The 25,021-nt window shown below is 41.8% G+C and overlaps 1 protein-coding gene across 1 annotated transcript; it reads right to left on the reverse strand.

The window, feature by feature from the left end:
* Positions 1-21,019: 21,019 nt before the first annotated feature.
* glula (glutamate-ammonia ligase (glutamine synthase) a) lies at positions 21,020-24,683 on the reverse strand. The gene is made up of 7 exons (XM_063461101.1): positions 24,555-24,683; positions 23,723-23,910; positions 23,481-23,642; positions 22,674-22,820; positions 22,447-22,574; positions 22,138-22,337; positions 21,020-22,026 (listed from the first exon to the last, which is right to left on the reverse strand). The coding sequence occupies exons 2-7, from the start codon at positions 23,886-23,888 to the stop codon at positions 21,714-21,716; spliced, it is 1,116 nt and encodes a 371-aa protein (XP_063317171.1). The 5' UTR covers positions 23,889-23,910; positions 24,555-24,683; the 3' UTR covers positions 21,020-21,713.
* Between the last annotated feature and the right edge of the window lie 338 nt (positions 24,684-25,021).

Raw genomic sequence — 25,021 nt, forward strand, 5'->3', positions numbered from 1 at the left:
ACTTAGCATTTTTCCCACTGGCTGCCACTGGTTACTAGGGGTTCACTGCCTAGGCGGTTGCGGTTTTAGCAATTGATTACACAAAGACTTCCAGCAACCACTTGCCAGCTCGTTGGTAAATGCTCACTTGGCAGTCTCCAGCTAATATAGAGTCATATTTGATTGGAGCCTAAATATATTGTTGGAAATACTAATTTATGTACTGTTTTTATGGTGGTTAATGATGGTGACCCAATTAATCTACCAAAAACATCCAATGCATCTAGAGCAGAAAAACGAGAAGCATGTCAAAACCTGCTGAGTGACGTGTGTCCTGTATGCTGATCCATACAAGCCTAAAGTGATTTTGCCACGAAAGAAATGAAACACAGGTCAGAGGACATACAAACAGGTTTAGGATTCTTAAAACAATAAATGGCGAGGACTATCCACGTCACTTTTTGTTTACATTCTTGTTTCCCGTATTCAGGCCCATCCCAGTGACAATACTAAGGCTGTCGCAGATAGTATGCTTATATTGTTGAAGTTGTAGTCTGTCATGCTTTGTGGCTAAGGCACTGCAAAACTGTATGACACAGTTGTTGGCTAATATGACACAGTAACAACATCATCAGACAAAAATACCCAGATGATCAGATTAGCATAAAGGCAGATCAAACATATCACACCACCATCACTGACACACATTGGCTTTGTGTCCTCACTGAGAAGGTGGGAGAACCCTGACTTGTCGCTTCTGGAAGTTGGTTGACTGAGCTGCTGTTCAGGACATAATTCCCTCCACCACATGATTTATAACTTTGTTAGCATAGCAAGATTGCCAGATTAGCTTTTTCCCTACTCAAGTCTTTGTTCTGATTAACCTATTAATAAAAAACACTTCAAGGAAGGACACTGGAACATCTGCACCTTTAAACATTTGTCTGGTTGGAATATATAATTACAGGAACACCAAATTACAACACAGCGACACAGTAGTTTGCACAGTAGACTTGTTAGCTCGCTATCCGGTTGGCAAATGCTTATTTTTCCCTGACAACCGTAGTCACTAACTGGTCTATAGAGCTAAAGAGACACTTAGATGGGAAAAAAAGAGTCAGATGTGCAATGACAATTAACAGTTAAACTTTAAAAATATTTAATAAATACAATTAAGCAAAAAAACATCAGTGATGTTGGTATCAGACATTCACCAACTCATGTTGGTGTAAATAAATGCTTTAAGTCTAGAAGGTTTGTAGGTAGAAGTTTAACTCTTATCAAAACCACCCCCACATGTAAAAACGAACAACACTACAAACTAAACTTTATACAGCCTATCTGTATTCACACAGCTATAGATATGCATGCCTAACAATAATAATGGATAAAACTAATAACCAGATGATTAGAACAGAAGCAAACAACTTGTTTACTAAGAGAGGTCCAATAAATGAACAGTGGTGACTGAGGGTCATGGGCATTCAAGGCTCCTTGAGTGAAGGTTGTGGGTAGTGAGGTTGGCCCCTGTGGCTCGATCCAACAGACAAATAACTGTAGATCAGGCTGCCAAATACACAGTGTATTGTTGTTTGTTAGGTCTGCATAGCTGCAGATCCATTAGGGTGTCCATGCTGACGACTGTCCATCACTGAAAGCGCCAACAACGGGCACATGACGATCAGAAATGGATCAGGGAGTATATAAAGTGGGTGGCTGGGTGTGTTTGTGTCGTTTACCTGGGGAACACTAGGTACCTGGCACCAGGATACACTAGGGGAAGAAGGCAAGCTAGCGGAGGCAGTGTGATGCTTTAGGCAATGTTTTGCTGGGACACATGTACTTTGACACATGCCACCCACTTAGGCATTGTTGCAGACCATGTATACCCTTTCATGGGAAAAGTATTCCCTGATGACTATGGCTTCTTTCGTCGGAATAACTGGTCCTGGCACAAAGCAAAAATGATTCAGGAAATGTTTGAGATGCACAACAAGTTTGACATGATGACATGGCCGCCAGATTCCTCAGATCTGTGGGATGTGTTGGACAAGCAAGTCACAAACAGGTTTAGGTTTTTTCAAACAATAAATGGCGGGGTAATCCACGTCACTGTGTACATTCTTGTTTCCAGTATTTCCAGTGACATCACCTTTGTGGCTAAGGCACTGCAAAACTGTATGTGATATGTTGTTGGTTAATATGACACAGTCACTGCATCATCAGCCAAAAATAACTAGCTTATCAGATTAACATAAATACTGCAGATCAAACATATCACACCACCACCTATGACACATACTGGAGTTTTGCCCTCACTGTGAACTTAGGTCAACCCTGACTTGTGGCTTCAGGAAGTCAGTTGACTCAGCAGCTGCTCAGCTCATAATTCCCTCCACCATATGGTTTATGACGTTGTTAGCATAGCAAAGATTGTCAGGTTAGCTGTTCCCAGGTTGATAGCTGATTAACAGACGTTTTCGGAGGATTTCCATCAATAAAGGACACTCTGGAACCTCTGGGCCTTTAAACATTTGTCAGTTTGGAATATATTATCACCAGAACACCAAATTACACCACAGTGATAGTGCTGCTGGAATAAAATTAAAGCTAAGTAAATCGCTGACATCAAATCATGCTGTCAGAATGTTAAAACCAAGGGGGAAATGTCATATTTAGTTTGTTTTTTTAGCTTACAATTGTTTTTCTGAATTGCAAGACTAGGCATAAAATAGGATGATGGGGCTTTCAAAGGTATTAAAAACTGACATAATTCTGTAGTCTAAATCACAGCATGGGGTCGGGAAGACACAAAAACCACAGCCCCTTCATCCATAAACAAACTAAAAACCTACAAATGTTGAGACAAAACAAAATATAAACAGGATTTGTAATCACCTTCTCTGATTATGATGTAGGGGGCAACTGATTCATGTGACATGGGTAACTTGAACATATTTGTTAAACAATAATCCAGATTTGAGAAGCATCATATGCTGTCCACACAATTTTATTATAAAGAAAGATCTTACTTATTTCATCAAGAAAATGCCAAAGCACATTTGTCCACATGGAGCATATTTGTATTTATTGTATTTATCGTCTTTTTGGGGAATTCTTAAAGGTGACTATCAGACAGATATAACTGCAACAATAAAGACATCGCAGCTGCACACATTAACAACAAAAAAGGAATTCAGCAATGTTACTAATAATATGATGTGTTAGTGACATCACATGATATCATAAGTGTTTGTTTAACAGAGTTATGCGCAGGGTATGAGATGTTCACAAAGGTGGTTACCTGTACCTCTGTCCTGATGTTAGTAAGGTGTATTAATTATGAAGAGGGTCAATTGCTCAGATCAATTGCTCTGGGCTCCTTTGATCAGCTCCATCACCTAGTGGGGGTGGGGGGGTCATAGTTTGGTCCCACCTTCACTGTTGTGATTGGTGTGGGGGTAGGGACAGGCTTAAGGCGTCGGGGGGTTCCCCAGGAGCATCTTCCTTGGGGGGCTCAACCCGGGGTAGCGGTCATGGCCAATTAAAGGCTCTGTTGGCTCTTAGGTGACGGTTTCCTCGTGGCTGCGTGCAGCGGGGCTAGGGGAGGGTCTGTGCTGACGGACGTGGGTTACTGACCTGGTAGCCTGGCTGCCCCTGGGTGGGTCCGGGACGGGCGTGAGGTTCTGGGGGCGCTCCGTCTCTGGGCTGGGGCCCTGGCCGGGCCTCGGGGGCTCGGGTCCTGGTTGGTGTGTTGCTGGGGTTGTGGGCGGGTGGGTATATGGGGGCCCAGTCCTGGCGCAGGGCGCCGCCAGTGCATCGAGCCACCTGGGGGACTCTTCAACTGGTGGGGGAGGTTGTCACATCTTGCAGGAGCTTTCCTCTCCTCAGGAATTCTCTCTGCAGGAGGGGGAGATATAGGAGAGGTGGAGGAAGATCTCAGCCTGGGCGTCTATTGTCTTGTGTAGTCTGGAAGATGAGTGGATGATGGGGTGGGTGCAGTTTTCTCTGTAGTGGGGTCGGGTGGGCTGTCCCGGGCTCTGTGGGGCTTAGCGGCGCTGCTGCACTGGGCCCTGGTCCGGATGGGCCTGGGCCCCCTTTCCCTGGCGGGTTGCAGAGCATGGGGGTGCCTACTGGGGTCAGCGGGGGAGCTGGCCCCAGGGAGGGGTCACTTGCCCCTCCCTTTCTTCCCTCCCCATCTCCAGCTGCCTCCCTCTTCCCACTCCACCACAATCACCCACACATGCAGGGCCTTGGGGTAGGGGTGTGTCACCAGGGTGCAGAGGAGGCATCCCCCCCCTCTGTCCCCTTCTGGCTGCCTCTGCCTCAATTTTATCTCACAACTTAGACATTCACATTACTCACACTCTCATAACATATACATATAGGATCTTGGGGGTGGGCTCACAACACGGACTCCAAATTACCATCAGGGTGTACACCTCACCCCTGGCGTCGTTGCCCACCTCTCAATTTTAAATACACGTAGACATTGAGGGCTATCAGGAGGGGCTATGCGCTTACCTGCTGCTCTGGCAGGTAGCTCCATGCCCTCCTGGGTTTTAATTGCACCTTAGAACACACATACATCAACACTACATATGAGCGGGTAGAGGGAGGTTTGGAGTCTTCTCACACCCCCGGTCTCTGTGGCCTGCTGGAGCGGGGGGGCTAGGAGGAGGAGTTGGCCGTCCGACTGGGGTCTGGTGTGTGGGGCCTCCCTGCTGCTGCGGAGTCGGGGCAGTCTGCTTCTCCCCACTGCAGGGAAAAGGGTAACACCACCTGGGTCTGGGTGCAGTTTCCCCCTCCAGGGGCAAGGGTACCTAGACCCGGTTCTTAGAGTACGCTTGGGGAGTGTGATTGTGTGTACAGCGTCTCTTTATGTCTGTCTCCACGTTGGTTGAGTGTGGAGTAATTGCCTATGAGAGCATGAGGGTGGGAATGGATGTTTGTATTTGAGTGTGCCTGTATGTCTGTGTCTATATGTCAGGTTGGGTATCAGACGCCACCTCTCTGGGGACATCTCAGGCCCTCCAAGGTTTGGAGGCCTATCTCCCCCCACCACTTCCCCTGCCGGTGGCAGACGCCCTCAGACATCGATGCGTTGGTGGTTCTTTGTGTCCGGGGGTGGGCGTCCGGGTACACACCGGCTCACTCCTTGGTGGCTGCTTATCGGGGCCTGGAACCTGGGGCTCGCTCGGGCCACTTCGGGGGTGGGGTGCCCTCGGCCTCTCGGCCTGGGGCTCGGTCACTCAGGCACAGCTGGCTGCCGGCGGAGCTCACGGGCACGTCACTGCAACCCCCCCTGGCTTCTGCTCCGCGGCTGCTGAGTGACCCCTCATCTGGGACTCTCCTCAGCTCTTTCTGGGACAGTGGCGCGGCTGCCCCTCTGTTGGTCTTCCTTGGTCTCTTGTGTTCTGGGGGCCTCTGGATGTCTGGAGTTTTGATCTCCTCCATACCTGCTTCATGCCCTGGAGGATGGGACTGTGGCCCCCCACACCCTCTAGCAGATCATTACATTAAGGAACCTTTTAAATACAAGCGAGCTCATGCTCACAGGTGTACACACAGGTGATCACACACACAAACTACACCCTTTTTGGCTCCTACCTCAAAGCACACTGTGCGCTGTCGATCTTACGTGCTGCACAATAATGTTTAATATTAAGTATTTAGTGTTATATTCCCATATATCATTGTGATGTTGTTTATTCTATTACTCTCGTTTTCTTCTGCTTGTTTTCTTTTTTCTTTCTCAACAGGTGATCCAGGTGATTGATATATGTATTTTTTGTCTGCTTATTTTGTTGGTTTTTGTTTTTTGCCCTTTATCCCCGTCCCTCTTCTCCGCTGTTTTTTTTTGTTTTGTTTTGTTTTGTTTTTTCCCTCCTCTTTCTTTCTCCCTTTTCTTTTCCCCTGTCCCGTATCTAGCAAGTAAAAAAAAATAAAATAAAATAAAATAAAATAAACAATAAAAGGTAAATCAAATGGACCATTACGGCAAGGCTGGGATGGTCCATTTGGTAAAGTAAATCTGTTGGGCATCTTTCTTCGCCTTTAGACAATAATTCTGATGGCAAAAGAACCAAACGGGACAGGTTTAAAAAAAAGAAAAAAAAAAGAAAAAAAAAGAAGAGGGTGTGATACGTCACTGAGGACGTCTCGCCCCTTTCCCACCACCCGTGACCTGGAAAGTTTCATCATACTACGTTGCTGCTGACCTGCAGCAAAATACCTTCACAGTGAGATAGTCGGGTGCAAAACTGGTTTATTTGTAGTTTACCATGTGACTCACTTAAAAGAGTGGGCACTTTACAAAATAATTCAATTCAATTCAGTTTTATTTATATAGCGCCAAATCACAACAACAGTCGCCTCAAGGCACTTTATATTGTAAGGTAGACCCTACAGTAATACATACAGAGGAAAAACCCAACAATCATATGACCCCCTGTGAGCAAGCACTTTGGTGACAGTGGGAAGGAAAAACTCCCTTTTAACAGGAAGAAACCTCCGGCAGAACCAGGCTCAGGGAGGGGCGGCCATCTGCTGTGGGGTGAGAGAAGGAAAACAGGATAGAAGACATGCTGTGGAAGAGAGCCAGAGATTAATAACAAGTGTTATTCAATGCAGAGAAGTCTATTAACACATAGTGAGTGAGAAAGGTGACTGAAAAGGAAAACCTCAATGCATCATGGGAGTCCCCCAGCAGCCTATGCCTATTGCAGCATAACTAAGGGAGGATTCAGGGTCACCTGGTCCAGCCCTAACTATATACTTTAGCAAAAAGAAAAGTTTTTAACCTAATCTTAAAAGTAGAGATAGTGTCTGTCTCCCGAGTCCAAACTGGAAGCTGGTTCCACAGAAGAGGGGCCTGAAAACTGAAGGCTCTGCCCCCCATTCTGCTTTTAAATACTCTAGGAACAACAAGTAAGCCTGCAGTGCGAGAGCGAAGTGCTCTAATGGGGTGATATGGTACTATAAGGTCATTAAATAAGACATATGAAAAAGGAGTTCAAGAGCTTTTGAACAGCCCAAATATGATAATAAGGAAGAATGTGAATTTCAAGTGAAGTTAAAAAATCCTTACGCAGTGCTGTAAAAGCAGAGATGATGTAACAGAGTTGTAAACAGACTACTGCCCTAATTTTCAAATTCAGAATTTGTTCTGTTTTTTGTTTGTTTCTAAAGCACGGATATCTCGTTCTGGAAACAAGGTCATAAGCTGGGGAGAGGAAGTCTGTTAAAACCCACATCCAAACTTGATTATTTGCTATGAATAAATATTGATGCGAATTATGTTTAAGGTTAAAAAATGTTTTTGTGTCTCTGAAAATCTTCTTTTTGTGAAGTGTTTTAAGTTCTATAAGAAAGGTTATAAGTTTTATAGCTATAAAGTTTTTACTCATGATTTGACTTTAGTACCTAAAACCTGTTTAAATGAACTCAAACTGCACACGTGATCCAAATTCAGTCTTCTGTATCAGTTGTACACACTTGTTTCTGCTTTTGGCTTCACCAATGAGAGACATGCATCTGTCTAAACAATGTCGTCTCAGCAGCCTGTTACACCCCCACTGTTATGACCTCCCTAAAACCCCTGCCCTCCACTGCGGTGATCCTATTACTCTGAACAGGTTGCAGACGGACACCAAGAACACAGTCTCGTGGGCAAATGCGTCATTGTCGTCTGCTTTGATTACTGGCCGTGGATTAGAAGAAAATTGTTTCTCCGTGATGACAATCCTTTGAGCAGCGACACAGCAGTTTTCATTCCTTGGTCCTACTTCACTTATTTATCCTACTTGTTGTTGTGCCTCATTTAAGGCTGGCATTGTGTGTGTGTGTTGGATGTACTGGGGAAAATAAAGGATTTGCTGGGATTAGGCGTTTGCAGCAGACTAATGGCAGTAAGAAACTTGCTGTGGCACCATCAGATACATGATCAGCCTTTAATCTTACAGAAGCTAAATGGGGTACGGGGGGGTTGGAGAGGGCACTGCTTTTGTGTAATCATTTTTAAATCTCTGGGTTAGATGCAAGCCTCAAGTGCTTAGTGAGCAATTTATCTGCTGTTTTTGTCCTCATCTTTACATTTTCAGAGAGAATTGATACAGTTCTGTGAAGTAAACAGTGACGTAAAAGCAGCATGCAGAATGAAAGACATAGAAACAGCACGTCCCTGTGCTTGTGACATGTGTGCATTTCTGCTGCCTATGTTATATCTTTTATTTACATATTCAAAATGTGAGTACCTGCCTCTACGCTGGATGGAAAAAGCAGGTCATCATTCTGTAAACCATTTCATTTTAGGATAAATGCTTAGTTTAAGGTTGGTTGGTTTTGGGTAAGTCTCCAGGAAATTACTGGAAAGCAATGTGAGGTCCTCTGAAGTGTGTGTCTGTGTGTGTGTCTGTGTGTGTGTGTGCATGCGTGCTTGGATGAGATGACTTGCAGGCCCTGACACACTGCAGACAATTATGCAACACCACCAACTAATCTGTGTATGAGGACTTGATGGGGGACTGAGACAAGAGAATTATACTGAGACAGGTTTTCTTTCATGCCAACATAAATACATTTTATATCACTGACTGTATATATAAGTTTTTGGTATTACTGTTTTTAATCTTTGCTGCAGTTTTTAAAAAGTACAACATTGTAAGTCCAGCACTTTTTTATATGAAATTACATAACATCACATTGAATACTGTTTTATGCGACTATTCTTGGGTAATGAAGCCAGAGTTGTTAGATATTCCTTTTAAAGTATCTATATACTCATCCTTATTAGGAACACCTGTTCAACTGCTTGTTGATGCAAATATTTAACAAACCAATTGCATGGCAGCAACTCAAAGCATTTAGACAATGGAGACATGGTCAAGATGACCTGCTGAAGTTCAAACTGAACATCAGAATGACCAAAAATATATATACGGTGGCCCTGAAAGGTCAAATGCACTGCACCTTAAGAAAACACTTGCAAATAGAAAAACCCTGTAAATGCACAGAAAACAAAAGTTGAATAAAGCATAAAGTCCATAAAGATCCACAGGTTGAACTTTGGTTGTGTAATGTGTGCTTTTGCAGCGTTTTTCTGTTTGCTGGTCTTTCTTAAGTTGCTGTGCATCTGACCTCTTAAGTGACTTTGAACATGGCAAGGTTGGTGTGATTTGGGCTGGGCTGAGTAACTGAGAAACTGGTGATCGACTGGGATTTTCCCACAAAACCGTCTTTAGGGTTTACAAAAATGGTCCAAAAAAGAGAAAATGAGCCACAGTGCTAATATGTTTTGAGCTGTTAGGACAGGAACATGAACTCAAATAACCACTTGTTCTAACTAAGGTACTGTCATAAAGACGAACATATCTGAAGGTACAACATGTCCAAACTTGACGCAGATAGGCTACAGCTGCAGAATACCACACCAGGTGCCACTCCTGTCAGCCAAGAACAGGAAACTGATGCTACAGTTCACACAGGCTTACCAAAATTGGACAATAGGGCATTAGAGAAACGATGTATGACCTGATGATTCTGAATTTCTGCTGCAAAATTTGGATGGGCATGGATCTGTCCTACCTTGTGTCAGCTGGTCAGGCTTCTGTTGATGCTATAATGGTGCAAAGGATATTTTCTTGTCATACTTTGGGCCCCTTAGTACCAACTTTAAACACCATAGCAACTGTGTGATGCTGTGATGCCAATATGGACCAAAATCCCTGAGGGATATTTTCTGAATTATACTGAGTTTGTGCAAAGGCTGTTCTGAAGACAAACGGGAATCCAGGCCTTTGTTATCAAGGTGTACTTGATGAATTTTACATCCTCAGAGAGTTGAGCTGTTGTGCTCTGAGACAAATGTTAATGTCATCGTTCTGTCAAACAGAGTAACTTTGCTAAAACACGCACATTTATTAGGTTTAGTGTTTACCATCTTATTTTAGTGAGGAAACATTTACATAGCTGAGGCTGTATTCTAATCAGTCTTATAATATTTGAGTAAGTTTGATAGGTTTCCTTCAGGCTATGGTTTTTATTTGCTCGTAAAGTATTTGCTTGTTAACTAAAATTGCCAAAACTTCAACTTTGTGAAACTACATGATGAAAAGTTAAGCTATCGCTAAATATACCTCTCCATAATATAATTATATGACCAACAAACAGACATCAGCATTCCTAACTCCAATTTAAAACCATGTTTTCCTCACACTTTACAAAATACTATGTACGAGCAGAAAAACAGTCTGACTGCTAAGTGTAACCTTAATTTGCTAAATGAATGCAGCAGTAATGTAAAGTTAACGATATAAGCTGTTAAAAATTGAAACTTGTGTTGAGTTTACACATAAACAAGATATTATCAAGAGCCAAAACACCGAAACGATAACAGGCTGTGCCAGAATGCACTGCTTTCACAATTTAAACATTACATAACAATCCAATTACAAACACCATTTAAGCTATGAGCTTTTGTGTCATCTCACATGGACAATAAAATGTCTTTCTCATTATGTACAAGTGAATGGCAAGGGACGTGACAGTTATGTGAATGAGTACGAAATCCAGTAGATTTAGACACAAAGGGTTAGTGTATTTTTACACTTTTAATCATGTGTGTAAAGTCTGCCCACGCACAACACCAAACATCCACAGGGTTACACAATTCGCGTGCAGGTCGCCATTACTCGTGGATGTTCCAAGTGCTTATTTTTTGGATTTGTTGTTAATGAAACCATCACACACATTTATTATAGTTAACTAAATCTAAACTAAAAGCTAGAACTCTTAAAAACATAGAGGAAATATCCTTGGTTTTAGTGTTTGTTGCTTTAGTAAAACCTGTATTATAGCTTGCCTGATGACGCACTGATGGACGTGTTTATTGAGTCTACTAGACTGAGAGTCAACTGCTTTAAAGTATCAGTGTTTCTGTTACAATAAAAACACTGATACTGGTTTTCCTATATCTTGCCTCTGACATATGTCCTCCATTCAATAATAATGTAAATGACTAAACACGAAAACTAATAAAAACTACACTAAATACATACAAAAAAAGATTCTTCACTCTTAATAAACATGAAGCAACTGCAACTGAAATATATAAAATCAAAGTAATAAATGAAAATGTGGTCTTTTTTAAACTGAACTTTTTTTCAATTTTAGATTTTACTTATGTAACAAAATTACACAGAAAATTTATATGTAAAGAAATTTGCTAAAATCAGCACTTTGGGCAGATTTTTTTAAACTAAAAAAAACACTCTTGAAACTAAGTGAAACTTAATGGATTTAAAAACAAAATGTCAAAGTGAAATAAAAATAAAAATTAATAAGATCACACAAGGCTCTAATAACTCTGTTATTACACATGTAATTTTATCACCCAATGTTTAGACCTGTGCTGTTCTTGTTTCTTTGGTTAGGATGACTCAGAGTCAATAGTCTGCCATAAAGTATTCACCCCAGCATGACTAACTAGGGCGGTTCCCATAAGGTGTGATGCATTGGTTTTATTAATAATACTCGGCTGTGATCCATCACAATCAAAGAAAGAATGAATAACCAATGACGGGTTGTGCTACATGGAAGTTACTTGCAATAGGGCTCGTCTTTTCTCCTACTCAGCATTGTTTTCAGCTTCTTTTAAATAGTGACTCAAGAAGTTTTTCGGAAGTTTTGTCAGTTTTAGAGATTTCAAAGAATTTGGAGGAAAACTTGCGTCAGATGGTCATAAAGAAAACTTACTTGCCAACTGTTGCTACATTTAATCACAGATTTCGTGTGAATTCATGTTCAATCAGCCATGAAAGGAAGTTCAAAACTGAAGAACATTTAATCCTTTTAACATTATAAACTCAGTCATTTAAAAGTCATCTGTCACCACGTCATCTTATGTAACACAAACTGTGGTATCTGCCTTTTAAAAGCCAAGACAAACACAGTCAAGATTAAATTAATTAATGTTTAATATTGTGCTTTCCATCTAACTGTGCACATAATCAAAGCCTCAGGTCAGACATGTTGTACCGCGTTACTTAGATATGAAGAAACAGTCTGACTCTGTGGTTTGATCTCCGCAGCCTGGAGCACCGTCACTGAGCTTACTTAATAAACACACACCGGCTTTATGACGCCAGAGACATGCGTGTGCATGTGCGTTGTGCATGCATTGTGTATGTATGCTTAAAGGGAGGTGGAAAAAGATCAACAGAAATCCTGGAAGAATAAGCATACACTTTGTAACACTTATGAACAAAGATGAGGATTCAATAGAGAAACGGACTTAGCTGCTCAGGTGAACGCACAAAAAACGTAGAGTGTTCTTCCTTCAGGTCCTGCTCTGGGCCTCATTATAACCAACAACGGACTTTAACCAGGTTGTTTGTTTTATGCAAAATTCTGCCCGGTCTTAATATCCTTTATCATGTCCTGGGTGTGTGATGCAGGGGGAGAGGATGGAAAGGCAAAGGGCAGGACTAGAGTTAGAATCCCAATAACTTTGAATCTGAGAAAATATTTATTTCTTCTTAAAAACCTTTAACATTGGGTCTGTTGGTATTCACCCAGTTTCGAGGATAGATTGTATATAAAAGATGGATGTAGCTTTGTGGTCTGAAAAGTGAAGGGAGCAGAGAAGGGCATTAAAGTTGCATTCTGGTTTCAAAGAGAACTCTGATTATGTAGAAGTGCACGGGAAAACGGACCCTCAGCTTCCAGTAAACACAGTAATAACTTTCCTGATTAGTTTATGGTCTTAATTGCTAGTTTCATGAGTTGCTGCATGCAACGTGTCATTCGGTTTCTAAATCATGGTTCCCACAAGAGTCAAAAAGGACAGGTTTTAATGATTTGCTACTGTATGAGTGTCACGGTCATGTGTAACCCTAACGTCCATATTTAAAATGCTCACCTTGAGATTTCACAGTGGGCAATGCCACAGTATGTACATTCACCTTTTATAGACAGCTCCTGAGGAATTGCACTGCCATGTTTTGTTTGTTTCAACCCTGGCGTTTGCTGTTCAGAAAAATATTAAAACTTTGTAGAAGTTGAAGTCATATTTTATGACACAGCCCTGATCCAAAAGGTTCAAGGTAGTGCACTGTAAATATTTTTAAATATAGTCAACATTTTATTCCACCATAGAAGTTCTTTTGAACTCTTGTGCTTTAATTCACTGGACACATCTCTTCTCAAACTCCTGAAGTCCTACACTGCCCTTTACTTCCTGCAAAGTAGAAGTTTATATTCTGTGTTGTTACCTTTGGAAAGAAAAATTAGTGATATTTGTTGTTAATGTTTTGCTCACTTTTTAAACCTTAAATATTCAAGTTCATAATGCACTACAGAGAACACTATAACACCCTTTTTACATGTCATTTGCTAAGTGTCTGAATGCTCAAACTGCCGTTGTAGTCAGTTCATCTCATCAATTTTACTCCTTTAAGAAACCACATGAAAGTATCTTGATGCATGCTCAATCATCCAGGTAAGTAAATCCCCTAAAGTTGATTCTGTTGATCTGGACGTAGCGTTTTCAGTGGGAGAAACGTTTCGTCACTCATCCAAGTGACTTCTTCAGTCTCAGCTGACTGCAGGTTTCCCAACCTTATAAACAATCTTGGGGAAACGTTTCTCCCACCGAAAACGATACGTCCAGATCAACAGAATCAACTTTTGGGGGGCACATGTAAGTAGTTAACACGTCATGTCCGCTTTATTTAATTATTAAGCTTTTGGATAGTATTTTAATATTTGCTGAAGGGGTGTTTTTTTTAATAGTGTCCTGAAACTGTGACCTAAATTCTCTTCAGGCTTTGGTTTTGATGATTAAGAATTTGTGTTAAACAAATCAGCTCTAAATAAATAGAAGAAGTAAAGTAGTGTTAAACGATACTACAGATTTTCTTCTGGGTACTTTAGTATTGCTGTCCATCTGATAAGCTGATAGCAATACTAGTGATGTTGCATAAACTCTGACTCTGTATCCAAGCTCCTGCTGTGTTGATTGAGGTTGTCGTCCTCTTAAAGTGTTCTAATACTTTGCATCTTGTTTAATTTAAGCGTGTCTTTCAAAAACAGCCAAATCTGAACAAGACAATCTTAATCGTAAAAAGTGGAAACAGAAAATGAATGTACTCCCTTTGCTGGTATATAGCTTTATAAAGAACCGATTTTGCCAAGTATTTTTAATTGCTTTCTTATTTCCTATATAAGAAAAAAAAAATTAGTCCTTGAACAACACTCTCTCTTATGAGGGTGTATAATTTTTGCATTAGTCGTGACCTGATTATTGTTTGCACAAGAGCACATAGAGTTTGTCAGGCAGGATCAGCCAGCTTAGTGCAAACAAGTAAGCACTATGGGAAATGCCAGCATCACATAGAAGACATGTAGATGATTATGATAAGCTTATTTAAAGATTTTTCATATGTTCGAGTTTCACGTGCTTTTCAGGAAGTCTTATGAGTGTGCTCGGCTGTTACAGGTCAACGCAGGACGCAGGCTGGTTTAAGTTTAACATCATGTGACGCGTCTAAAGGTCCGGGGCTGCTTACCATGGTGGAAATCTGTCTTCTCAAGACGTTTACGGTTTTATTGTTTGCTCTTACTACCTGAAAACATCTATACGCGTACAGTTTCACAAAGCTTGACATGTTAAGTGATGTCATCTACATCTCCGTCTCACCCAACCTTTAAAGCTCAAACCTGCTGACTCTAAGTGTTACTCTACAAATAGTAATTTGATCTTGCCCAGAAGGGCCAAGTGAGTCTGTAAATTTACTTAAGTTGTTTACTTTTTTTTTTTTTTTACAGTTTTGTACTTTGTGTTTCAGGCTGCTTTGTGTTTCTGTTCCACCACATTTCACTGGGAGCATTTTTAAACTAATGTTAAACACTGAACCTCAGGCTCTGAACATTTTTGACTTTTGACCTCTTGCAAAAGAGCTGCACATTGTTTGGATTCTTCACCATTTCAGGTGTATGTAATGTGTTAGGAGTTATATCATACATAAGTTTCCCCTGATGGTTTTATTTAACTATATGACCCATAAATGGGTTAAAAGTGCAATTCTGTTTTTAAGAAAAGAATAAAAACTGCAACCTTTGGAAGCACTGTTTTTATTTTTTCATCTATCCTTCCACAATAAGCCTCTCATGACCGTCAGAGTGATCTTACTAATCCCTAGATGTGAAACCACTGGACTTCCAGTGTGTAAGCAACTTTTCCCATGAACATGCTAAAAAGCTCAGCATGTAGTGCTTTGGTGGACTGTAGGTGCTAAGCAAAGCTTTGCAGACCCACATCTTCCTGTTTTAGCTGTGTACTGTCACCTGGGGGCGACATCAAAAATAAGTGGAACAACTGGTACTGTGGGCTATGCTCATTTATGCTTGTGCTTGTGTTCTTTTCCCTTCCTGAGAAGACAAAGAATGTCTTTGTGTTGTGGTGGAGTAAACTGAGAGTTTAAAACCTCAGAACTGTCCATAGTCCTCTGATCTGCTGGTGTTCTTTCCAGATACTCGCTCATTGTGAAAAACTCCTCTGGGAGAAACTTTCTCGATCAAGGAATTCTTTTTAAATGGCCAGTATTTGCATTGTACTGTCAACACTGGGCGACATGCTTTTGGCTTTGGAGCACACATAAAAGGGTCTCTGTGGTTTAATCCGGCCCAACTCCAGCAGCTACAGCAAATCATATCCTAGAATTAGAGAGTATTTTTTCTCAGCACACTGTGGTCAGTGCAGTTTGCATGTTCTCTCAGGCTACTTTAGCTTCCTCCCACAGTCCAGTGACATGCACGATAGGTTAACTGGTGACCGAGTGTGAATGGTTGTCTCTCTCTCTGCATTATCCCTGTGATGCAATACACCGCCTTTCATCCTGTGACAATCAGGATAAACTCCGACATCTATTCTTTAAGTTTTCTGTTCTTTTCCTGAGTTGAATCCTGTATACAGTTTTAAAGGACTATTTTTTTTTTTTGCATTAACATTAATAATACTTTTACTCATCAGTAATAGTAAAGTTATCAGTTTTCCTGTTTCTTATGTGTAGTTGATCCTGAGCTACAGAAGGTACGTTTCAAATGGCGCAAAATGTGCTGAATACGTCGAGAAATCTTTTATCTTTGATTCAGCTTGGTTTTAATACACACAATAGCTACAAATGTGTACAAGGAGAAAGGGTGTGAAGGAGGGTGTTTCTGGCTGAGGCATCTTGAAGTGTTGCTTTTCAATAAGCTTGTGTTTGGCTGATGTGAACGAGACACTTTTTTCTTTGTTAGTCAAATTTTTGAGCAAACAGGTTTGAGGTAGTGACTGCCACGTGACTGTCAGCTTGAAGATTACTTCTTTACACTCCTGGAAACCACAAAATGCGATGTACACATTGAAAGTTTTCTTTGAAATGAATTATTAAGTCGACTTAAGATTTTATTTTACATTATTTAAAAAAGTAAACATGAGGGTTAGATCCCAGATCTGATGAGTGTCTTCTGTTCGTTTGCCAGCAAAATTCCTTAAAGGATGTCCAGGATCCCTTCAAATGTCTTTGAATCTTGTCATTTTAAAAAAACTTGTCCCTGTCCCCAAATTTCAGTAGCACATGGAAGCTTTTTTTCCTTGCGTGCCTTATTACTACATGGAAAATTACCAAGAAAAAGGACTTGTAGGGGTCTGCTGGCCATCCTTTGTTTTATATGTTAAAGAAGGGACAACCCCCTGTTGATAAATCAGCAGGGAGTCTTTGGGGGAGGGGAGCAACCCTTGTGAATTTTGAGGTGGAAGAGTACTGGCATTTGGCCATTCCTCAGCCCCCTTTTCAAGCCATGGAAGTGTGGACAGTTTGAACTCTGGTGAAACTGCACAGAACTGTTTGTGACAGGATGTTTAATTATGAATTCAACACGTTCCTGACACTTGAATGAATGAACAGTAATTTTTAGCAACAGCGAAGAAGAAAAGTTCAACAGATGCTGGATGACTGAGCAGAAGTACTCAAGTGCAGAATTAAAGTGCAGATATTTTACCCTGAAGTCCAACTAAATCTTACAAGTAAATTAATAAGCAAGAGTAGCAATAAACTGATGGACGTGCAAGCACTGTATATATATTTTTTTCTCATTACTTTAAATGTGGACATTTATGTGTTTGCCTTTGACACTTTTACCTACGAAAAGACTGCAAACACACCTCCCCATTCCTTTCTTATCATGCTTCCATCTATTCCATGTTTTTACCATCGACGAGAGACAAAAGCATACTGTGTTTCCTGCAGCAGAGCACAGCCAAAACTGTGTCACTGTGTCATATGTAATGGCGTGACCAATCACAGCACAGGTAAGTTTGAGTGGCTGTTGGGGATCTAACATAAGTCCAATCACACCAGAGTGCTCAGCCAATCAGGATCCTCGTAGCCAGTGCACAGAGCCCATCTGTGGGAACATACCAAATTATATGAGTATAAGTGCAGCTGGAGAAAATTTGCAGCTGCATGTTATTTCTGCTCATGCAGACAGGGATGAGTTTGCATGTTTATTTCTGATAGCGCTTGTAAGCACAGCTTGTAAATGCATGTGAGAGTGAATATTTAGTGAATGTGTGGGAGAAAGAGAAAGAAAAGATGGAGTTATTCCCTGCAAAGATATAAATTCTGATGATTTCTCACACTCGAAAGAATTTTTCTTGTTCTATATGTTTCTCTCTAAAATAAGATTATTCATGCTTCCCACCAAGAAATGAGCCAGGAGACACATGTGTCCTCCACTGACATCTCCTCTCTTGCAGCTTTCTTAAGATGCATTTTGCATAAAACAAAAAGCTGCATTGGTTTCTTTTGAAGCTGTTTTTCAAATTTCATCACTCTCTCGTCCTTCTAGAGCCATGACTTTATGATGCAGGGAGCTCTCCATCCATTTCGCACTGACTACAAGAAGCGCCAGCGCTGGTTTGAACCAGTGCGATTTGTTACACAACACCACAGCAGAAATGAGTAGGATTGTACTGTGCATGCACTGACAACAGAGCAGTAACCCCTAACAATGACCGATTTTCCTGCACATCACCGTGCGTTGTTACATTAGATCTCAGAAATCTGTCACTGTGACTATGGAATAAGGGTTATTTGCATTGATTGATGCCATACTGTGAGTGCTTGCTAGCTGACCAGCATCATAAAGCTGTGTTTGGCCAGGGGGCTATTGCGCAGCTCCATTTATGAGACCCCATTTGATGTCGTCCCCCCCCTACTTACATAACATGGATGTGTGTGGGGGTTTTTTTTTCCTCTTTTCTGGCACTCCACACAAGAACCGCCACGATCCAGCCTGTACATTCCGGTGGTTGCCATAGCAACAGGGCAGCATCCCTCTCCATCCTTTGTCCAGTGTCTCCCCATCGTTTGAGCTTCCCAGGCAGAAGGAGGTTTGGATTCTGCATGCAAATGGAAACACCCCTAATTGAGCTTCAAAGCCAGGAAGTAGAAGGGATTTACTCATTTAGATGGTGACTGAATGCCATTAGGTGGCTTTCACAGATTGTAGCGGTGCACTGAACTCCCTGCATCCTCTTACGACATGGCAACACTCACGTGTCGAGTAAAAGGAAAGGAACTGAACACAGCGTACTGATCAAGTTTTTTATTTTTGTCACATATGCAAATGGAAACACAGCTAAGGTGGTGCTAAATGACGTGCTTTGATTATATGGGATTTAAGTCTGGGTAGGATGGGGAGGAGAACATGGTGTCACTGTGTGGTTCTGGGAAAGCAGGAAGTTTTACTGGGAGAACTGGACTGTTGCAGTGTGTGTGCCAGTCAGGGAATGTTTGTTTGCTTTTGTCAACAAGTCCTTCAGCTTTGGAACAAGCTGCCTGAGGAGATAAGGTTTGCAGAATCAGTGATTGCTTTTTAATTCTCAGACCACATTTTTTTATAGGCAAGCTTTTATATAGCGAAGCTTTTGTCATATTTGTATTGAGTGTCTTGCTTGTAGTTTTTTTATATTGATATGCAGTGTTTTTCATTTTTGCACACTTCTTTCTGTGTTTTACTGGATGTTTGTTCATATCTGCCTTCTTTTGCTTGTCTATTAAAACTGTAAACTGAATGCTCTTTGTTTCAGTGTTTTGGTTCTCCTTTTGCTTAAATGGCAAGAATAAATTCATGACTCTCCCCCCACACACACACACTTTTAGCTGTAGTGCACAACAGTCTCTAAATAAACTCACAATAAAAGGTACAGTTCAATGCCCAATTAGCAACTTAGTGATTGCTGATGGAAGGTTTTATCTTCTAAAGTTTTAAAGCACAGTTTATACTTGTTTTTCCCTTCAAACTTTACATCCTGCACATGTTTTCCTTATTGGTTTTCTGTTACGAACTCAGTGAACTCAGAAAAGTCTTCTACAAAACAAAGTTTAAGAGGGTGGAGAGGTTTCATGTTTGGCCAGAAAAGACAAAAACAAAGTACATGTCTTGGCTTCAAGCCATTCACCGTCTTCTGAAATACGAGTAAACCTGCTTTCGGCATTATGATTGGCTAACCTGCGCCATGCAAAGCCAATCAGGGATCTGACTAGCATTGTGTTGTAAGGGCAGCTGGGATGTAGGGGAAAGGTCTCAAAGCCCTGCCCCCAAGAAAGAAGAGGACAGCAGAAGTAAATGTTCTGTCCCGTGAAATGAGCATGTTGTGTGCTTTTTTAGGAAATTGGGTCACTCTTTTGTCTCATTATATTAGTGCAAAAAAAAGGGATTTATGTTCCATCCTGTTATTTTCGCTGTATAGTGCATATTCCCAACTCTTTCCTGACATCATGTTGGATTTGAACACAGCTGAATTTACATGTGTTCTCTACAGACCACAACACTTAAGGGTAAACAATATATAAATACCAGAAATATGCTGAATTTACTACTTTGCATCAGCTGGCACCACCTAGAAATTTGCTACTAGTGGAAATTTACCCCAAACCTGCCACCCTCTAAACTCAGCAAAGGAAAGAGTTGTTTTTCTAGTTTGTTTCTTAAGTTAATAACAGTGTGCAGACAAAGTACATCCAAGCCACAACAATCTGCGGTGCTGTGTGAGTGTTAAATGACACAGCACTTCTGGGAAGATTGGCCTCCGGCTGTTTCACTGAAGGAGTTTAATAACTGTCTCGTGAGTGCACCAGTTTTCAGTTACTTCTCATTCCATCCTAAAAACAAGCCCAAACAAAGCTGCTGTTGAGGTCCTGCCAAGACATCAGCCAGACTGAAACATCAGAAGATTTGGTGAAAGAAAGCACACCCAAAGAGCCTTTACTAGTGTTTCCTCTAGGTGTATTTCCTTTTAACACTCACAGTAACAACACAGCAGCGCCAGCTGTTTGAACAGCTTGCACAAATGTGTGAAGAGCAGCCCGAGCTTCTCCTGCAGCTAGAAACCTTTGGATCAATCATGATTTTCACACTGTCATGATAGCTTTATGAATACTCCAGTCTAAACTAAGTTTATCAATGAAAACTTGATGCTTTGCTGTCCATAGCTGGACAACTTTGATTATTCAATATTTTGGCAAGCACACTATTCTTAAAAGTTAGATGAGAAGATCGAAGCTGCCACTGGGTCTGCAATGCAAACTTAAGCTGTATAAACAATGTTTGCATCTGCATATAGAACCTGTAGGCAAAAAGCAATATATTTTTTGGCACTAGAGTCCTCCGGTTTCCATTTATACTCCTAACACTTTGGAATTTCCCCTCAGTCTCACAACACTTGGCGAGCTCATAGCTTTTTATACAATTTTCTGGGTTAATAGTTGGGCTGTCAACGACTGGCACCCATATTATTTGGATCATTACACCTTGGTCTAGATATGTACCTGTTAAGCCGGAAGTCCTAAAATGTTAGCCCCCCCCCCCAAAAGTCTAAGGTAGCAGGTAACAGATGAGGTTAACCAGCTATAGTACACCACTACCTGGCTGAGCTTCTACAAGGAAGCAAGTCGGTTGGAAGTGTTGGAAGTCAAAGAGTCACACAGCAGTGTTGTGATAAAAATAAAAGTTTTAAATGTTTCAATAAAAATCACCATGTTCAGTAAATGTAATGTTTTACCAAATCAGGTGCATTATAATATCGCAGTTAACAAAAGGATAAAACTCCTTGAGGAAATCTACAAATGGCATTATGGACAGATCCACCACATTTGCACAACTTACATCTGGGTACAGACCTCTACAAAGTGTACGATACAAAGATGACCCAGTGTGTCAAAACTCTGAAGACAAATGTTGCCATTTAAAAGTAGACACTTGATAAAATGACAGAATTAGTAACATTGAAGACTGGATAGTTGAAAGGCAGTTCAACATATTAACAGTACACGAACTAGTCAGATTTACTCAATTACAAATGCTGTCCAGTCTTAGCAGCGCTACTCTGCAGTGTCCATGTGCTTTAGTTCATTTTAGTCACTGACAAAGGGAATGATATGACATGGGTTACAAAACAGTGTTACAAAAGCCAATCCCTGCTAAAGATGAGGGGAAAGGCATACCCTGCCATGACCAGCTCACAACTACCAAGGATGTAACACCTTGTCATGTTTTCAGTTGACCAGTCAACTTTAAGCCATTAAAAATGTGGGTTAAAATCATCTCAGAGGGAGAAAGGGGGGGGAAAAAAAATACAGTACTAGTTTAAAAGAAATTAGGGGGGACAGTCGGAGTCAGTTGTGGATTTAGTAATCCACGGGTTCATCTCCTTCCTCGTTCAGCAGACAGGTGCGGATCAGGGCCTCGGTCACACTGTACGGGTCACAGTTGGCTGATGGGCGACGGTCTTCGAAGTAGCCTTTCTTCTCCTGACCAACATTACGAGGAATGCGAATGCTGGCACCACGGTTGGCCACACCTGCAGAGAATTCATGGATGTTTGATGTTTCGTGGCGACCAGTGAGACGGCGGGCGTTGTCGAGCCCCCCTTTGGGGTCGTAGGCACGAATGTGGTAGCTGTGCCTCTTTGCGAGCCTCTCAATGGAATCCTCAATAGCTCTGAAAGCAGGAATGACAAGTGTCGCATCAGAAATGCAAAAATAACTTTTTAAAGAAATAAATAAAAATAGACGTGAACTTAAACAAGTTCATGAAGCTTTTGCCACTCACTTCAATCCACCGTCTTCCCTCATCTCTTTCGTGCTGAAGTTCGTATGGCAGCCAGCACCATTCCAGTTTCCAGGGATTGGCTTGGGATCAAATGAGGCGACAATGCCAAAATCCTCACAGACACGGTGCAGGATGAAGCGCGCTACCCACAAATGATCGCCCATGTCAATGCCTTCGCAAGGTCCGACCTGGAACTCCCACTGTACACAGAGAGACAGCTCAGCATTACAAGTGATACTTTTAACTGTCTCTTAAGAACCAGAAAAACCAGGTTTCAAATCCAAATTCATGTTTGGCTTCTTTAATTACCTGAGCAGGCATCACTTCAGCATTTGTGCCACAAATCTGGACTCCAGCGTACAAACAAGCTCTGTAATGGGCCTCGACTATGTCCCTGCCATAAGCTTTGTCAGCTCCAACACCACAGTAGTACGGCCCTGCAAATATTGAAAGTGTTACATCATGCAGGCAAGGATCCGCGCATCTGTGCACGTTAAGTCATTGAGGGGAAAAAAAAAAAAAAAAAAGTTTCTCACCCTGTGGTCCGGGGAAACCATTAGATGGCCAGCCAAATGGATGCCCGTCCGTTCCAAGGATGGTGTACTCCTGCTCCATGCCAAACCAAGGATGCTGATCCGCCACCATATCCATCACTTTCTTACAGGTGAGCCGAAGGTTGGTTTCTGCAGAGACCAACACGGCAAATTACACACAATGTTCTAAAACAGTTTGGCCACCAACAGTGCACATTTTTAGGGTCTCTGATGTATAATTGTGAGGTTCTCTCAAATAAAATAAGTGTAAATCTAAGAATTCTTCAGTTATGTTTTAATTCCACATTTATTCCCATTCATTTGCCATAATCACCAATACTGTATCTCTGGTATGTACACACCTCAAATTTTGGCTCATGAGACGTAATGAGTGGGTGGCATATTTCAACGATGACTGCAATAATCATTAAAATGATTAGAACTACTAATTGTGCTTCATACCAAGAACCATTAGGTCAAAGCATATCTAATTTTATGTCATGTCACAACTTTATCAAAATAGTTGCTTAGCGACGCTGACAAACAGTTTGCTGGGCTCCTTTCCCCTCTTCCTCGGAGTTCTCCTTTAAAGGTATGCCCCGCCCACTTTACACCTTTGGACCAATCAAATCACCGGCCGTCTGGCGTTAGCTTATCAGTTTTAATATTCAGCTATCAGATTTTCAAATAATTTTATAGCCATCATCTCGTTGACGTGGTCACATTTATGATGCACTCTTACACGCACATCACCATCCATCACCCAAAATTATTATTTTTTTAAACCAGAAACAGAGGAGCTTCGTTTACCTGTAGGTTTACGGTTGTACTTCAGCACTTCACACAGCACCAGCTTGTTGGGGTCTTTGCGGAATGGATCGCGGAACATGGCTGCGGGGATCAGATACATGTCGCTGTTGGAGCCTTCGGACTGGTAGGTACTGGATCCGTCAAAGTTCCATTCAGGAAGATCTACAAGAGGAGCAGAGCAGTGTGACAGCCTGCAGAACATCTCTGGCTTTCTGCGACAGCGTCAGGAAGATGCTGCTTACCTTCGATGCTTTTGGGCTCAGAATCAAGCGTCCTGGTTTTGCATCGGAGCCCCTCTCCGGTTCCGTCGATCCAGATGTACATGGCCTGGACTTTGTCCCCCTGAGGGAGCTCCATGTACTGCTGCTTGACAGCTTTACTCAAACTGGCGCTGGCGGACGTAGCCATCTTATTTGCTACTATAATACACCTGAGGATGAAGAGGGGGAGATGAGAGCAGGTATGAGACTGCGCTGCGCTTTGGATCACATGTTGCATAACCGGGTTCGGGGGCGCAAAAAAACCACAAACACAGAAGCAGCCCCATTGTTTTGTTTTTTCTTCCAGAAAGAGGGGGGGGGTGAAAAACACACCGAGGATGTGTTTTTTTAAAAAGGCACATTTCCAGCGTTTTCCTATTTTTTTCTGCTTTGGCCACAAAAGAAAAGGCGACTTTACACCATCCGTGTTTACTGATAAGATTACATTTAACGCCGCAGATGCCACCTCACACCGTGGAAAACACAAGGAAACAAACGGCTTCCGCTAAACACACCTCTATGGCACATCCACGGTTACTATAGCAGTAGCTGATCGCCGAAAACAGGTGAGGCAATGTTACATCATTTGCTTCCTGTTTCATACACATTACCTTCTGACCTACACCTAAATCCGACAAACACACCTAGGAAAAATAAACTGAAGCATCCATACAAAGCAATCAAAGAAAGGCAGAAGCTCGGGTTAAGAAAGAAGTTGCTGCACAAAGTCTGGAACAATGGGAAGTCTCACACAAAGAGCTGCCTGACCTGGAGGTAAACTAATACAAAGGTAGGAAAAATAAAGACTAATTACCTGGAGAAACGAGAAAATTGAAATAAAAACTAAAGGACTGGCAGGTCCAATGTGTTGTTGAATGATGTCTCACTAGTGGCTCTCTCATTCTCCGGTACTGAGATCCCGGATCCAGGCGAATTTATAAGAGCGGGATCTGGCCTTTGATTGGTCGGAGGGGGAGGACTGAAAGAAGAGCCGCAACGCCCTCTACCCGGAGCTGAGCCGCATGTTACTATGCGTGAGTCTCCCCCTCGTGAGGGCATCCTCATCTTCGCGCTTAATCTGAAGCTGAAGCGAGACAAAAAGAAAGAAGGAGCCTGACATGGAGGCTGGCAAACTCTTTGAAAACATGCTGCAGTAACGAGCAAAATGTGCTGCTCAGCTCCGCTCACACCGCCAGGTGCGTCTCCGGTCCAAGACGCCACCGAGTGGTGGAAATCAGTGCCATGGACGAACTGGTTTTAGTGGGAGGTTATGTAATCCCG

This window comes from Pelmatolapia mariae, linkage group LG18, assembly GCF_036321145.2.
Source record: "Pelmatolapia mariae isolate MD_Pm_ZW linkage group LG18, Pm_UMD_F_2, whole genome shotgun sequence".
NCBI lineage: Eukaryota > Metazoa > Chordata > Actinopteri > Cichliformes > Cichlidae > Pelmatolapia > Pelmatolapia mariae.